The 15,822-nt window shown below is 40.6% G+C and overlaps 1 protein-coding gene across 2 annotated transcripts in view; it reads right to left on the bottom strand.

Moving 5' to 3' along the window:
* PINX1 (PIN2 (TERF1) interacting telomerase inhibitor 1) overlaps positions 1-15,501 on the bottom strand; it is a 65,924-nt gene extending 50,423 nt beyond the window's left edge. Inside the window, exons 1-6 of one of the 2 annotated variants that reach the window (XM_062573285.1) lie at positions 15,419-15,501; positions 11,032-11,141; positions 8,993-9,085; positions 8,178-8,256; positions 4,347-4,436; positions 1,452-1,528 (exon numbers count right to left, since the gene is read on the bottom strand). In XM_062573285.1, coding sequence (XP_062429269.1) covers positions 1,452-1,528; positions 4,347-4,436; positions 8,178-8,256; positions 8,993-9,085; positions 11,032-11,141; positions 15,419-15,437 — 468 coding nt within the window. In that variant the 5' untranslated portion in view covers positions 15,438-15,501. The remainder of the gene's footprint in view (positions 1-1,451; positions 1,529-4,346; positions 4,437-8,177; positions 8,257-8,992; positions 9,086-11,031; positions 11,142-15,418) is intronic. The other variant, XM_062573286.1, reaches the window with a different exon arrangement.
* Between the last annotated feature and the right edge of the window lie 321 nt (positions 15,502-15,822).

Here is a 15,822-nt window from a genome sequence, read left to right as displayed (position 1 = left end):
TAGAGAAATAGGCAAAGATGAACCTCATGAAATTCAATAAAGGAAAGTGCAAAGTCCTGCACCTGGGGAGGAATAATCCCATGCACAAGTACATATCATCGGCTGACCAGCTGGAGAACACCTTTGCAATAAAGGACCTAGGAGTCCTGGCAGAGAGGCTGGTCATTAGCCAGCAATGTGCTCTTGTAGCAAAGGCAACCAACAGTCTCTTGGGCTGCATCAGGAAGAGTGCTGCCAGCTGGTCAGGGGAGGTGATCCTTCCCCTCTTCTCAGTCCTGCTGAGACCACACCTGGAATGCTGTGACAAGTTCTGGGCACTCCAATAAAAGAAAGACATGGACAGCTGGAGACGGTCCAGTGGGACCATGCAGATGATTAAGGCACTAGAGCATGTGACATACGAGGAAAGGCCGAGAGAGCTGGACTGTTTAGTCTGGAGAAGAGAAAGCTCTGGGTGGTGGTGGGGAGGAGGATCCTATCAATGTGCATAATTATATCTCCGCAGCCTCTCTGGATAAATATCTCCATCCTTGGAGATATGTAAAGCCCAACTGGACCAAGTTTTGAGCAACCTGCTCTAGCTGACCCTGCTTTGAGCAAGTGGGTTGGACAAGATAATCTCCAGAGGTCCTCTCCAACCCTTCTGTGATTCTGTCAAATTAGAGAACAATTTTCAAGAGTACTGTGCAATGAGAATTGCGTTGAGAACACAATATACACTCCAGAAATTTCAAGTTTTTAATCTGTGTCTTTTCCTCTAACTGTCAGAGAGTTCAGAAACCCTTTAATCAGCAGTCTGTACATGTTTTCTTTTTCCAAATAATGTTTTGGACAAAATAGTCATGTCCCAATGTAAATCTGACATTTTGTATACTAATATACCAGGCCTATTCTCTAAAAGCACAAAACGCTGAAAACATGCTATGGCAAACCTTGATCGGATTATATATAAACTTGAGGAAAGAATCTTTTCATTTAGTATTTTTTATTGTTCAGCCCATCTTTGAACTGATGAGCAAACCTCTGAAGTCGCTCAGCCTTTCCCAAACTTTGTGAAAATAAGGGCTGTGTGCTGTGATTGGCTAGTTGCTGCTAAATACCAAATTCTGTATTTGTAATATTTATGAAACTTTCAGATCAAGTAAAATTTATTTAGTGTGCACTGTATATTCCCAAACAGTGTAAAATTAAAATAATGGAGATTCCTAACTGATTCCAAAAAAGTTCTATCACAGTAGTTCATAAAAGAGTTTATTAAATACACTCTTATTTTCTACGCGTTCAGAGCACAGCCCTACATCTGGAACCTTCACACAGAAACACTGCGTTCACAGGCAGAAGATCCCTTGTTTTTGATGAATCATCTTGTTAGCAGAAAGACATTTGAATATGTTTTTGTTAAAAGGTAAAACATGCAAACATTCAGGCGAAAGATGAAGCCTGTTGTTTACCTGTGCCTTCGTATTCTTCTGTCGCTTCCCAAAAACGCAGGATAGATCATCTTCACTGCGGGAAGAGAGATCCTTACCTGGTGGACGTAAGGGAGGAAAAAAAGGACAAACTTCACATTTAGTGATGATATGTAAATTTGGTAACATAAACTATGACCCATGGAATTAGAGAAATTGTTTTTGGAGACAAAAAAGGAGGAGAATGTTAAAGACACTTAAAGACGGCTGTCCATATGCAGTAGGAAATGTATGGCTCCACCATGCAGTAGGAAAAGGCTGGTGAGGGCACAGCTACAGCCTGCTGGTGTCACTCCACAGGGAAACTTGTATTAAGTCCTTGTTTTCCCCCACTATAATTGGCAGAGAAAACCAGGGAAGCAGTCTGCACTACTCTAGAGGGAAAGAAAAGCTGTATGCCCCTATACACAGGAAGAGTTCAGGAAGAAAATGCATGTCTTGGGGCTCTCCTGAGATTTCCCTATCTCTGACAAGGTTAGTCTCCTCCAGATAGTGAAAAAAAAAAAATCTATCTTTGCTCAGTGGGGACATTCCTTTGATTCATGAAACTGCTTCTGAAAAGCAAAACTCCCATCTCTGCAACATACTGGGTTATCCTGACCAAAATAATTTAAAGGTGAAATAGAATTTCTCTGATTTCCAGTAGGAGCATTATTCAATCTCAATGTTACGTAGCTGGTCAAATACCAGACATGGAACTAGGAGTGGAAAGAAAAAGAGTGAAGTAAAAGAGTGTGCTACAATATTCTGAGATGTCAATAAAAGTTTACTTGGGCTCAGAGAGCAAAAGCCTCTATATTCAGTTCTCCACAGCTTATCTAATAAAATTCTAAAAAAAAAAAAAAAAAACCAAACTAAACCAAAAAAAAAACAAAAAGCCTCACCCACCCAAAAAAATCCAAACAAACAAAAAACCCAACACAGAGTAAAATTTAAAAGGAAAAGCATAGTCCAGACAGGTCAACTGATATTACTCAAAGAGTCTGCCAGGATTTTATCCTACTCCACTTGATTGCCTGATTCCAAAATCACTGACCTCAACCAGACTAAGCAGTAGCAATGGACAAAAGAATCAAAATCTGGCTTTTCCACCTGTTTTTTCTTCTCAGAATCCTTAACTGCCAGCAGATGGTGAGCAGATAAATGGACTTAAAGGAGAAAGCATCATCTGAATTTCTAATGTCTCACTGCAGTAACCTTTATGAGATGTCTTTACCCAAGTGAGCCAGATGATACTGGTATCTCTGCTGTTTACAGCTTTATCTTGGCCATGGCTTGGAACATGAGACTTGCATTCTTGCTACTCTTCCTTTCATCTCATACTTTCTTCACATGCCTTTATTTATTTACGGAATGCAATCTCCCTCTTTTTTGCTTTCTTAAACAGAAACCCAACTTAGCTGACTGTCCAAGTCTTTTGCAGCATCAGAGTGAAACTGCTACTAGAAAAGCAGCTGAAGTCAGCATCTTAATCTTGTATTGGCGCAGATTCACTAGATCCCAGTGTGGTTGCTAATACTATGTGTGGTGCCTATGCTCCTCCAGCAGCAAGGATGCAAAAACAGCACCAGAAACGGAAACTGTATTTTTTAATCACTGCTGCTCCCTTCTCCCGCTTTTGTGTTGCGCTTGTCTTGTTTAGTCTGCAAGGAAGCAGGATCGGACTTTAACAACATAAGCCACAACAACAACACTAGCCTCTCTCAAAAAACTTTTCCTTTTTCCCTGAAAAAGGACAATTTTCCTGTTTTACACCACAGAGGCTACCGTAAAACAGGGACCTATCTTATAGAAACACTGCAACCAAATAAATAAGGGACATTGTTAAGATGAAAGCTTTGCTCCATATTTTACATGCTGAAACCACATTTCTCTTTTGTCTATTTTTAGTAAAAGGTTAAGTCCAAATCAAAATAAATCCTCCCTGCTACTACCTCAAACAGGCCATGGTCTCTGTACTCAAAACCCTGAACCAATTCAATTGTTTAATGTTGTAAAGTGGTAGGGTCATGTTAACATCTTTAGCTCTCTAGGTTCAATTATTTCATCAAAAAATCCAAGCTTCAATACCAGAATTTGGCCTCCATTCAGAAGTAAATTACCTCTGTTTTAGCAGAGGTATTTGCTATCGAAAAACATTAAATAGAACTTTAAGCTTAATAAATTAGCCATTAGTGGAAAATAGCATGGCTCTGATCCTATCCATATACAGAAAAACATATACACACCATGTGTACATGGTTGTGTGATAATGGAACACAACCGGCAGAGAAATACAGTAAGTGTTTGAACAATGGTCAAAAGCAGAAATCAGGGACAGCTAAGCATTCAGCCATCGTTCTCTAAGAAAGACAAACTCCAGGAGTTCTTGATATAGCTTTTTTGGCTACTGATTCCTGTCCTAATTCACCCAATAAATTATCTGTTAGACGTAGGAGGGCTTTCCTATTCCTGCATTCGGGTTTAATCTGATCAGTGGTCTTATGCACATGATCTCTTAGCAGGGGCTACTGCAGACTGCAGAGGATAGTGCTGTAGAGATGCCCAAGTAAATGTTTTTTCATATCCCCCTTTGCACCCCCTTCCTCACTGCTTGCCCACACGCACATCACCCAGAATATTTATCATTCCTCTGGTTAGCTTATGGCTCCTACAGGCAAAAATTGATTTACTCAATAACATTAGCCAAAGGTATCCAAAGTAGCCCAAAATAGGAAAGGAATAGCGTATTATAGCTTTAAGCAGGTTGCTTCAGGGAATATTTCTAAACTAAGATTTTAGTTGCCAAATGTAGACCTCAGAAGGTAACAGATCATCTTGACATACGTGTTTTTCTAATCTTGGCTAGAGGCTATGAAACAACAAAATTCCTCTTACCTTTCGCAAACTTCATATAATGGACACGTTTCTTGGAAGATTTGGATTTTTCTTCAAGACTAAATCTCTTCTGATCACTTGCTGAGGACTCTTAAGAAAAAAAAAAAAAAGTTCCAGCTCCATTAGAGAAACACTAACCACAGAATTCAAATATCAGTATATTTAACTTTCCACCTCGGAATTAAGTCTCAACAACATAGCACAACATATTACTGAAGAAAGCATGGCAAGTCTTGCCTGAGATATGTTACTGCATGACTTTTTTGCCACATTTTCTTCCCTTCCCATTTCCAACCTAATGTAGTTTGAAAAAGGAGATAGAGGTACTTCAAATCAAAGGCAAAGTCTGATTTAATATAACTTCTATGGTGAGCAGAGACTGATCAGGCCAGGATCTATTGTGCTGTTTATCACAAAACCATCTCCACTGCCAGAGTCTGAGAAAGCTCTAAGAATACAAAATAAATTGTATTCTTCCACACAATAGAAAATAAAACAGTAAACGTAAGTGGATAGAGAAATCAAACAAACAAAACCAAAATCACAGCAGACCGGCCTTCCACTTCCAGCAGTACTCGAAGCGCCTCTATCCAGACGTAGTATGATACATCTACGTAAGGAAATTAAACAGCAGCAGCGCTTTAAGATCCCTCAGGCCAACTGGAACAAACTGCCATATCTATATTATTTGTCTCCTAGCTTCCAGAACAGAAGGCTGCATTTATTTTGCCCACTGGGAATGGTCTATGAACCTCTCTCGGCTAACTCCCAAATTTTGCTCAGGAGTTGCTTGCACTTACTGTTGCAGGCCAAAAACACGTGAAGGACTATTCTAACTATTTAACAGCAGAGAAGGCAAATTTTTGTGCCTTGGCAGGTTAATTTCCAAGTACAAATGAACTCCCTGCATACACAGAGCCTGCTAATCTACAAGAAAGTCTTAGAAGGAGGTAGCCTGCTGTCCTACAAGAACTGCTTCATTGGTGCTGTCCTGAAAAGGAATAGGCACTAGGGGATTCTGTGCTCAATGACTGCAGAAAAAGCTATGCAAGTCTGATGTCTTTTTCTCTCAGTGGTAGCTGATAGGGAAATCAACCCATTCCTTAGGGGCCAGGTTGAGCCACCTTTTTCACATGATTCCACTCCTGAATGCTCTGCAGACCAAGCTTTTTGACACTGGAATTACAGATTTCCAAGGTTTGAGAGGCAGTGCCACTTGATGATAGCCATTGACCTAAAAATGAAATCTGCAGCCTGCACTGGGAGAGTTTACTGCCAGAAAGCAGCCTCAGTTCTGTTCTTGCATTTATACACGAAACCCTAATGAGAGGAGGAAGTACTAGCAAATCCAGTTGTAGACAGAATCTGCACTCAGCTTAAAAAATCCTTTAAAAAAGAGGGGTCTACGGGGAAAGTGAGCATCACAAGGTAGAATATCCTGACCAGAGATGAGGAACTTCGGAGTCTCCTCTCTGATTCACTTGTACTGAAGGGAATATTACACAGCAATAGGTTTCTGCAAGGCTTCTTCCTGCACTTCTTTCTTACAGCAAAAGGAGCACCAGCACCGCCTTGTGCTGTAAAGAGGAATTTCACTACTGAGCATTGAAGTGTACTCATGTTTGCAAAGAAGAGGTACATCACTGTCTGTTCTAGTGACTGCTAATATCTCTAACGAGCTGAGCAAGCGCTGCAGGAATATTAGCACACCCTTTAAAGCGATTCAGTCACTGCAATAAAGTTCCTTGGCATTTTTATCGCAAGTTTGATACAGATGACTATTCCAAAGCACACTACAGACATGGCCAGCATGTTCATCCCATTTTACAAATGGGAAGGAGATACAACCACCATCACTCAGGATCCCAGCAGAAGAGGCAGGAATCAAACCTCCTCATTAAGTGATTGGCTAGAAAAAGTGAAGAAATCTAATGCTATGTAGATCAAGGGTATTTGAATGTTGGCATACAAACACCCACAGGGCCCTTCCTTCCTGATGTCTAATTACAATCCAACTCTGGCAACTACACCAGTTATTTAAGAACAATGAAGTTTTTCAGCTGACTTTTAATGCAATTTGAAACTGGACAATGGCCAAGCATATAACATTTGATCTTGGAGCACAGCTGCAGGCAGAGTTATCTGGATGAGTTCTGCCAGCTTAAACAGTTGCCAAAAAACAAGTTTCGGAGCAGTGCTTGCAATCTGCAAATCGCCAGACTTGATTCTTACTGGGACCTTTCAACTTGCACCCAAATTGATCCTCAGTGATGGAAATCCCTTGTCATAGTTGCTAGAAAGACCACAGAAAAATAACTCCGTACAGCAGAGAGAAATATGGCTTTAGCGGGCCACTTTGCATCAGTACAGATGACCCAGGCAACACAGCATATGTTTAGGAACAACTCAGCCTTGCTCAATGAACCTGCCTCTGTGCTGACTCATTGTGTCCCTGGGCAAGTCATTTCAACTCTCCGCTCATCAGTTAGCAGTTTTCCCACCAGTTACACCTAACCAATCTTCCTATAGCTCAAGTTGGAACCTGGGTAGGATTTATACATAAAGACATACAGGAACTTTTGGAATTTCCCCACAATATACTATTTTACCCCTTCAGGATTTTAACTACAGCACCTAGCACCACTGTGTGGCCTCAGATCACAACTAGGGCTCCACAGCACAAGGATGATTAACAAAGCAATTAAGAAAAAAAAAAAAAAATCTTCAAGCCTTAGGTCCAGAATTTTAATCCTACTTTTCTGGACTGTCATCAATTACAAGTCAAGGAATGAACTTTATTCCTAAAAAACTAATTTGATCCTTCTTGTAATTGACCCTCCTCCTCCTCTTTCCACCCTCCTCCTAGAAGAGCTTCTGCTCTCAATTTGTTGAATTCAGTAGGGTGACAATTCTGCTACTGGCAGCATGTGCACATTCTGCTTTGTCCAAACAGATCCCCTTGATTTAATGATACTCCACAGAGGCTTGTTCAGATATACAGCTAGAGTCTGAACTTGAGAGATGTACCAGTCTAACTAAAGGAGAGACGATAAACCAACTTTGATGCACGTAATTCTTTCTGTAAATTTACACCCACCAGTTAAGCATTAATTCATTAAAAAAAAAAAAAAAAAAAAAAGTCAGACTGTACATATACCAAGAGCTTTTCAAAATTAGACAACTTTATAAATAGATCTTTTTGGGGAAGCTGTTGTTTGCCCACTTGTGAGCTCTACATCAGGGTTAGAAAAATCACATTATACCACACTCAAAACAAAAATGTATAACTCTTGAGCCAAAAGCTAAAACGCAGTTCTTTGAGGGCAGGAAAAGCAGGCATTTATGAAGCCACCAGAGCATGCGAGCCCGACATGACAGTTTCTTAGCTAAAGGAAGGCAAATGCGTCGCAATGGTGAATGTTTTTGTTGTGAGCTTTCATATTCGTTCTGGCTGCTTTTCAAAGAAACAAGTGCTGTTGTAGTACATCCCAGCAAAAGGTCCCCTATGTTGTGGTCCTGGGTAAAATGCACAAATTAAAAATTGTAATGTTTGCTTTCTCAACAGAAAGCCTTTAACAGGAGTCTGACCCAGAGCAAAAACAATACACTAAGATTTACATATCCAATCAGACAGACTTTAGCATGATCATTGATGATATGTCCTTCTGCTCCCACTGATTTTCAGCAGGAGGGGGAAGAAGGGGAGTTGTCAACCTCAACAAGGATACTATTAGCAGCCCAAAGGATTAGGTCCCAGCTAGCCTTTTAAGACAGAAAGAATGGAAACCCTGCTAAGCTTCCAGCATCTGACTGAGCAAAGCATGAACCTACCTGTTTCACCCTGTCCATGGCAATCATTCAGTTCAGCCAGAAGCTGGTTGAAGTCATCCTGATGAGCAATCCAGCTGTCCTGTAAATATCATCCACGTGAACAAGGGACAAGAACTTTCAGTCCTAGCAGAAGTTTTGCTTCCAAAGTACATTTAGACTTTGCACTCTGAGAAGTAACTTAATTGCAGGTTCCAACCTTCTTGGTGGAAGAGGAGCTCCAAAACTCCACAGGTGGCAATGCTAACAGCAGCTTGCTACAGTCACTCTAAAGTGCAGAACTGATAAGGGTTGTGTTTGCATGTCTTCAAACAATACTGAGCTGCTGCTGGCTCTGCGTGCTCTAGTTTGGGCAAGATGTTTGCAACAGTAGGCAGGAAATATTAACATGATTTTCCGGCAACAATGTTACATGAGATGTTGACTCAGAGTCCAGCACCTTTAGGACCAAATTCTGCCTTCTCTATATATCTGAACTTCACTCAGAAAGGTGACTGTTCCAGAAGGAAAGGTAGAAGGCATAAAGCTAAGCTTGGCAGCATTTACAGAAGAAACACAGAAGAAGCAAGCATTTCAGTAGTTTACTAGGAAGCATCCATTCTCTGAACAGCCTCCTGTACTCACTTCCAAATAGCTGCTTTCTCCCAAAACATCCAACAGAGCATAACTAAATTGAAGGTCAAGAGTTTCTGCGGAGATGTTCACGCAGGTGTATGCTGTCACCAAAGGTGACAGCCAATTTCACTAAAGTCTCATTAAATAGATTGTGCTTTAGCTGAAATGGGAGCCACATTTTCTTACCTGGGTCTAGTGCTCACCTCATAATTGATGGCTGCTCCTAACCCCAACATGTTGTTTTTCACATGAACCTTGATATGTTCTGTATTCCCTTGCTCCTGAGCCCCGAGACCCTAAGGAGGATTTAAGGGCAAAAGTGTAATAATTCTTCTGCAGCGACTAAGCAACTAGAGCTTTTGTACTGTAAGACAAGTTGTAATGAAATACAGCAATAAACCACAAGTTACTATTTATTTGCTTGCCTGCAACTTAAATCATTTGCAGGCATTAGCACACACTAGATATTAAGTATTTTTAATTTATTACTAAAGCCTTCAGCGAAATACCATAAACGCTAAAATACCAACAACATTATGTAGTTGGGTGATTACTCAGGAAGCCACCTGACATTCCCAAACAACTCCAAAGTGTTTACTATTTTAAAACAAAATATTACACAAAATGAACGTGTCTTTCACCAAAAACACAGCTGCCATTGCAAAGACAGCTGCATAACAACAGCTATCAGGCACAGGAAAGCTCACACTGCATAATGAAGCTATGTTGGGGGTAAGGGGCAGAGAAAAGATCAGAATGAAGCTAACAGAACCTTAAAAATATCTTCTATAGCATTCACACCCACAACTGAGTAAAGAGATGGGGGCAAAAAAATGTTGGTTTTGTCTGTTCTAAAAACCCTAAGCACTCACATCTGAGGAACAAACTTTGGGCTCAGTATTTTCATTTTTCATCTACATGATTGGGAGTGCAGGGGAAGACAAAGCATTCATCTGAGTTTATACTGAAATGGGGATATAAAACCTTCTGGTACAGCTGTAGCTGTTGTAAAGAAAGATCCTGCAGCCCAAGCTAGGAAACTTATTGTGAGGAAGATGAGGGGAGATGACAGACACAAAGCAACACAGGGCCTCCTTCCACACCCTGACACAGTGTTCGTAACAGCAAAGGCGTTATCTATCCTGAAATGAGCTGGCTGCCTAAAATATAAACAAAACATTTGACAGCACTTTTTCTACTACTGGGTTTACTTTCGTCTTACACACAAACCAAGCACGCATGCACCTTTACATAGCAAGACAGTTCTTAGTCACATAGTTTAACAGTTTGCTCTAAAGCCTAGTGAAACTGATGCCAGTTCCTTGATTTCAGTAGCCTTTGAATCAAATACCACTGGTTGTTTCTGAAATTACAGGCAGGCAGAAGATTTATATGTACTAAATATAAGCCAGTTTTGAGGCAACAGCAGGCTACAATGAGAAATCCAAAGCAGGCTTATTTTTATCACTGTGAGTTTTAATGTATCCATAGAGTTGAAAAGAGTCCTAATTTTGTTCCTTTTAAAAGGGGCGGGGAAAGGAGTTGAATGAGAAGTTAGATATATTGTGGATTTTCTTCGTGTTTCATTGGTGATGCAAGACCTGAAAACATGCTGATATGCAAGCCCAACTCCCAGCTTTGCTGAGACATCTTTGGAAGTTAAACTGCTTTAAAGGGAGAGCTGAGATGTCTTCATTGACCTGGAGAGTTATTCTTAGCGCCAAAGCTAAGACACCTCACTCCCTCACCTCACAGGTATAGGCTAGAGGAAGAAAGGAATACAGCCCACATGCTATATTTCAGCTGTTCAGGGAACACATCGGAAGTAACCTTTAAAAAACAGGTAAAAGATTAAAGCAGACCCTGGGGTTGGTTAAAACAATACAAAAAGCCAGGGAGAGAACTGAAAGGAAGAGGGGAACTTAGTCTTCTCTAATACTCACCTGATTTTATGTCCCTGCTCCTGCTTTTACCGGGGGACATTACTTTGTTTGGGGGGAGTGAGGAATGGAAAGCAAGAAAGCCACAAGTTAGTGAGTATCTGTTCTGTGAGCTCAAGTTTTCTCTGTGTTCTCAGCAGACTTTAAGAATAAATCATATAAAAAGAATATGGCTGTTTACATGCTGTGACCAAGAGTCACCTATAAGTCTTCCACCCAGATCTCTTCTCTTCCCCGTGTTTTTTGTTCAGAAACAACTTAGAGACAACCTTTCAGCCAGACAATTCTCCTGTAAGGCATACCTTTCCTTTGGACCAGCCCATCTTTTCCAACATCTTCTGGCCAAATTTAGATTCATCTTTACTCCAGGCACTGTTTCGTGGATCCACAGACCACTTCTGCCTTCTACGGGCTACAGCAGGAAGGAAACGTTAGGCTCCATTTACACTGTGCTTACAGTGTGCTTATTATTTATTTCTAATCAATTCAGGAGAAGTCCTTCATTCCAAAAAACAGAACCTATGCCAGACCAAACATGTTTTGGGGGTTATTTTTACCAAATTATATATTGCAAAAAAGTCCAGTGAAAATTATTACTATTAATGTGAACAATGCCATAGCAAAATAGCTATGGAATTTATCATTCCTGGGGAAGGATTTAAGGATTGTCATTTAAACTTTATTTTATATTTGGTTTCAATAGGTAAAAGCAGAATAGATGGCAAAGCTGTTTTTCCTAGTTTTGACAAGTGTTTACTGTGCATGCTTCATCTTATCCAGAATACAGAGGATCTATGATTCGCTTTCATAACAAAAAGCCAAACCCCAAATAAAATCTAACCATAGATATGGAATGACAGAACAGAAATCTTTCGAATTTCAGATTTTGGATTTACCAAAAAATGGCTTATTCAGAAATCCTGCAAGAGTTAATGGAAATTACTGCAGGTGCAGAGATCTTCAGGATCTGGGCTCTTCTGTCCGAAATGTACTGCTGAATGAACTACAATGCCCTATAGCCATATACATGTTTGCCTATATCACTACGAATAGCTTCACTGAAATCAAGGAAGAAAAGTTAGTACAGTTAGCCAGTCACATTAACTGTGCACCTAAACATATGCAGGAAGAAAACTTAAATAAAACAAGATGAAAAGAATGGGGAGATAGGAAGATCACAAACTTTAAATAAGATGGGAAACAGAGAATCGATATAACTGATTAATTCAAGACCGTAAGTGTCCACTGAGACATTTTCACAATAATCAGGAAATCAACTTTCCCTAAAATAAAGTATTTACAATCTGGGCCAGAGAGAGAGAATACTATAGTGAAGTTGAATTTATTTTTAGCTTCGTCTTAGTTTTTCCCTACATAAAAATTAATACTACCAACAAGTGTGTTTTGGGTTTTTTTTTTTTTTTAAAAAACATTCTTTTGAAACTTCAAAGCTCTAAATAGACTCTGTAGGACAGTCCCTTAAAAAAGTTTTTACTTTTTAAGTTTGATAAGGAATTCATAAAACACGAAACATCCTATAAAAAAAGATTTTACAGTATAACTGGCTCAGTGCTATGACAGAAATGTATACAGCTCTCATTTGGTTCACTTCTCTATAGGCAAGTGGTTGACCTGTACCCATCAGGAAGCCTTCAGAAAAGCAAACATTGCTACAAACCCTGTGCTGGTAACACAAGCTGGTAAAGTGCTACTGTGGACTGTGATTTTTACATGGGCCCAAGCAAATTAGACTTCTTGCCTGCTCCACTGGGAACAAAACCTCTGGCTAGGTGGTTCGCTTCACTCACTTATTGTAGTGTTTGAGACAGTCAGCTTGGAATTTGGGGCAATCAGCTTCATATGCTTTATCATCTTCCTTCACTCAAGATACAAACTAGGGACACAAGTTTCAGAGGGTTTGTAAGGGGAGTGAGTTAAAATTTTATCAATCAAGCTGGGCACAAAAAGGTTAAGGCCTACTGAAACTGGGAAAATCTTGGCCTTTATTTGCTTTAGTACCTGAGCATGAAACAGACAACATTAAGGTTAATAAAAAGAACAAATTCAATAGAGAAGGTTATGTTCTCCAGCTGAGCAGCAGCTTTCCTTTTCAGTCATATTCCTTAATTAGTGCCTTTGTTTAAAATCTCTCAATTAGCAACAATGCTACTTCACTGAGTCATTAAAATCAAATTGCTCTGTATTTTTTTTTAATTCTTTCCAACATACTCAATACGCTCATCTACTATTTCACTCTCTGTAAATAGTTCCCCAAGTGGTAAGGGTACAATTCCAAGAAATTAAAGTCAATGCAATTCACACAGTTATAAAGTACAATGTGTATCTAAGGATTTATCTATGTAGTAGAGGTAATCCATGTCAAGTGAATGTGTGAATTTAAATTAATTTCCAAATTGAATTGTTTGATGTAGTTCAACTAATCCACTTTAAAAATTAATTTTGATTAATTTTCCTGAATATCTCTCTGTAGACAAGCCCCAAAACACTTTACTCCCAGTAGAATTCCAGTAACAAAACACAAGGAGACTTAACACAGATTTCTCAAGCTTGAAGTTTTAAGAGACCTTCCTCTTCCTAGCATTTTTTAAGGGATTTTAAAGCAATTAGTTCTCACATTTCTGTCACATTAACACAGTCTTATACAATCTCATGTCACATACAGCAATCCTAAAATCATCTACCTTCTCCAAACAAACGATAAAAAAGATAAAAGGTATTTAGCCTAAAATTTGTCAGAGATATTTGCCCACAGAGGTCTTTCAAAAACCTCTCTTCCAGCTAAAAAGTTCAACTCTGAAATTAACACCAATGTTCTGAGTTGCTCTTAGAAAATGATGCTAGAGATTTAATGAAATTCTGGGCAAGCAGCACCACCCAGTGGAGAAAACAATCATTTCTACAGATACTTCTGTTTCTTAACTCAGAGGCCCCACTATTTGGAAAAGATCTATTGCTAAACTGTTTTGCCTGGATAAGTATATGCACCAGACAAGGAACTAAACTATAAATTTTCTGAAAACTAGGAGGCACTCAAGAAATCTGGCTCACTAAATTCAGTCCCCAAAATGACTAAATCCTATGTTTTCATTCCTAAATCCTTCTGACCCACTACTCCAACTTCTAATTTTGCCCATGTTTCTATAGCATCTTTGCTTATGGGTTCCCATCCAAACCAGATCTGTGCGCCTACATACAGCGATAACAAGGACAATAATAAACAGATTGAATTAGTCTTCAATGACCAGGAAAAGAAAAAGATTCTGTCTGTGGACTGTAATTTTTTTATTCCAAGCTATTAAACCAATCAATAAAATTTTCCCCTCAAAATGAGCACCACTAAGACAGACAGTTAATTATCAGTTTATTAAATCTCTGAGCTAAAAATAAATGAAAAATAAAAGCTAACCTTTTGCCCATTTCTGCTATTGATAAATTTTTAAAATTCAAACTACATAAGCACACAGTGATTGGGTTTACCCTTTCTCAGTTTAGTTGTTATTTTAGGTTTCTGAAATGCAGGTGCTTTCACAGTTGTAGTAAAATCAATTAACCCTCCCCTTCCCAACTCTTTTGGGATTAGTTCGAGCATGTGAACTTGATCCAGAATTGCAAACAAAAATACAAGTCTATTACGTGGCCTTACTGCATTTCCAAGTGATGAACCAAAACCTACAGTTCTGGAAACGTGGCTCTCAGTAGTTAGATTTGTTTTTAAGACAATTAATTTCCAAAGGTTTTTTTTTTTTTTTTTTTTTTTTTTTTTTTTTTTTGATTTTCACTATATCTAGAAGCATTAACGTAGCATTACAATACTGAAACTTGTGGCAAATAATAATAATAATAAAAACTTAAAAAATGGTACTAACAAAGTTTACATCTGAAATAATCTGAAAGTTACATGTGTAAAAGCAATTTTATTTGCAACAATTCAGAGCTATGTTTCCCAACAGGAACCACATTTTCTATTCAGCCATTAAACTTATGTCCCTCTTTGCTACATTTAAGGAAAAAAGCCTATTAGATCGTCCGCTCTCATTTTCGGGGTGTCCCGACAACAGTTAATCTTACCAATAAAACCTAACGGCATTAACGGCAACCGCAGAACTACGCTAACCCTGTCACACAGAAACCTACACGAATGCAGTATTCAACTGTTACTGCGCAACTATTATTAGAAAAACTTCTTGTGTCATTAGCACTTTCCATTAATAACAGCAAATACCACATACGTGTAGCTGAAAGGCTTATACATAGTTTTACGTTTACTAGAGAAAGCTGCTTTACAGAAATGCTCCTGAATTTGGAAATCAAGGTGGCAAAAGCTTTTTATTTGTGCTCCCAGGGAGCCCACGTTATCTCACTCAGAAAACTACGCGCCTGAAACCCTTCGTGTTCTACCTTCCCCTTCCCTCAGGGCAGGGTTTCGCCCTGACCCCCGGCCTCGAGGCGCCCGCCCGGGGAGCGCCGCCCGCCCCGGCCGCCGCCGCCGCCGCCTCAGGGCCCGGCCTGGCCCGGCGACGGGCGGCCGCGGGGGTCGTCCCCCGCTCCCGCTACAGTGGTAGCGCCCAGACCGGCACCTCCCCACTGGGATAACGGCTCCTTTCCCCCACCCCCCCGCCGCAGGTGGTATCACCCTCCTCGCCCGGGGAGCCCCGAGAAGCGACTCACGCTCCGCCAGCATCGCCATCTTGGGGGCTTCCCTCTCCCCCCGTCCTCCGGCCGCCGCCGCCGCCGCGCTCGGCGGGGGCCTTCGTTGAGCTCGGGCGCAGACAAAGGTGTCCGGGGCGGAGCCCGCTTAAAAGGCAACGACGCAGCCGGGCGCCGTCGCCAGCTGTGGGGAAAGAGAGGATGTTGACCATGGACCGGTTGGAAAAGTTTTTTTTAAAAACTACGTAGCTTGACGAATGTCGGCCTTTCCCGCGCGTCTCACGGAGCGTAGCAGACAGGCGCCGCCGCGGGCAGCTGAAGCGCTCGCACGTGGCGGAGGCGGAGGCGGTAACGCGAGGCGGGGCCGTGTGGGGCGGGGGAGCGTCTCCGCAGGCGGAGCGCGCTGTGAGGGGAGGGGAGGGGAG

Source organism: Rhea pennata, chromosome 3 (assembly GCF_028389875.1).
Source record: "Rhea pennata isolate bPtePen1 chromosome 3, bPtePen1.pri, whole genome shotgun sequence".
In the NCBI taxonomy this organism is placed as follows: domain Eukaryota; kingdom Metazoa; phylum Chordata; class Aves; order Rheiformes; family Rheidae; genus Rhea; species Rhea pennata.
Note: the sequence above shows the minus strand (reverse complement) of the source record. Positions and strands in the feature narration are given on the sequence as shown.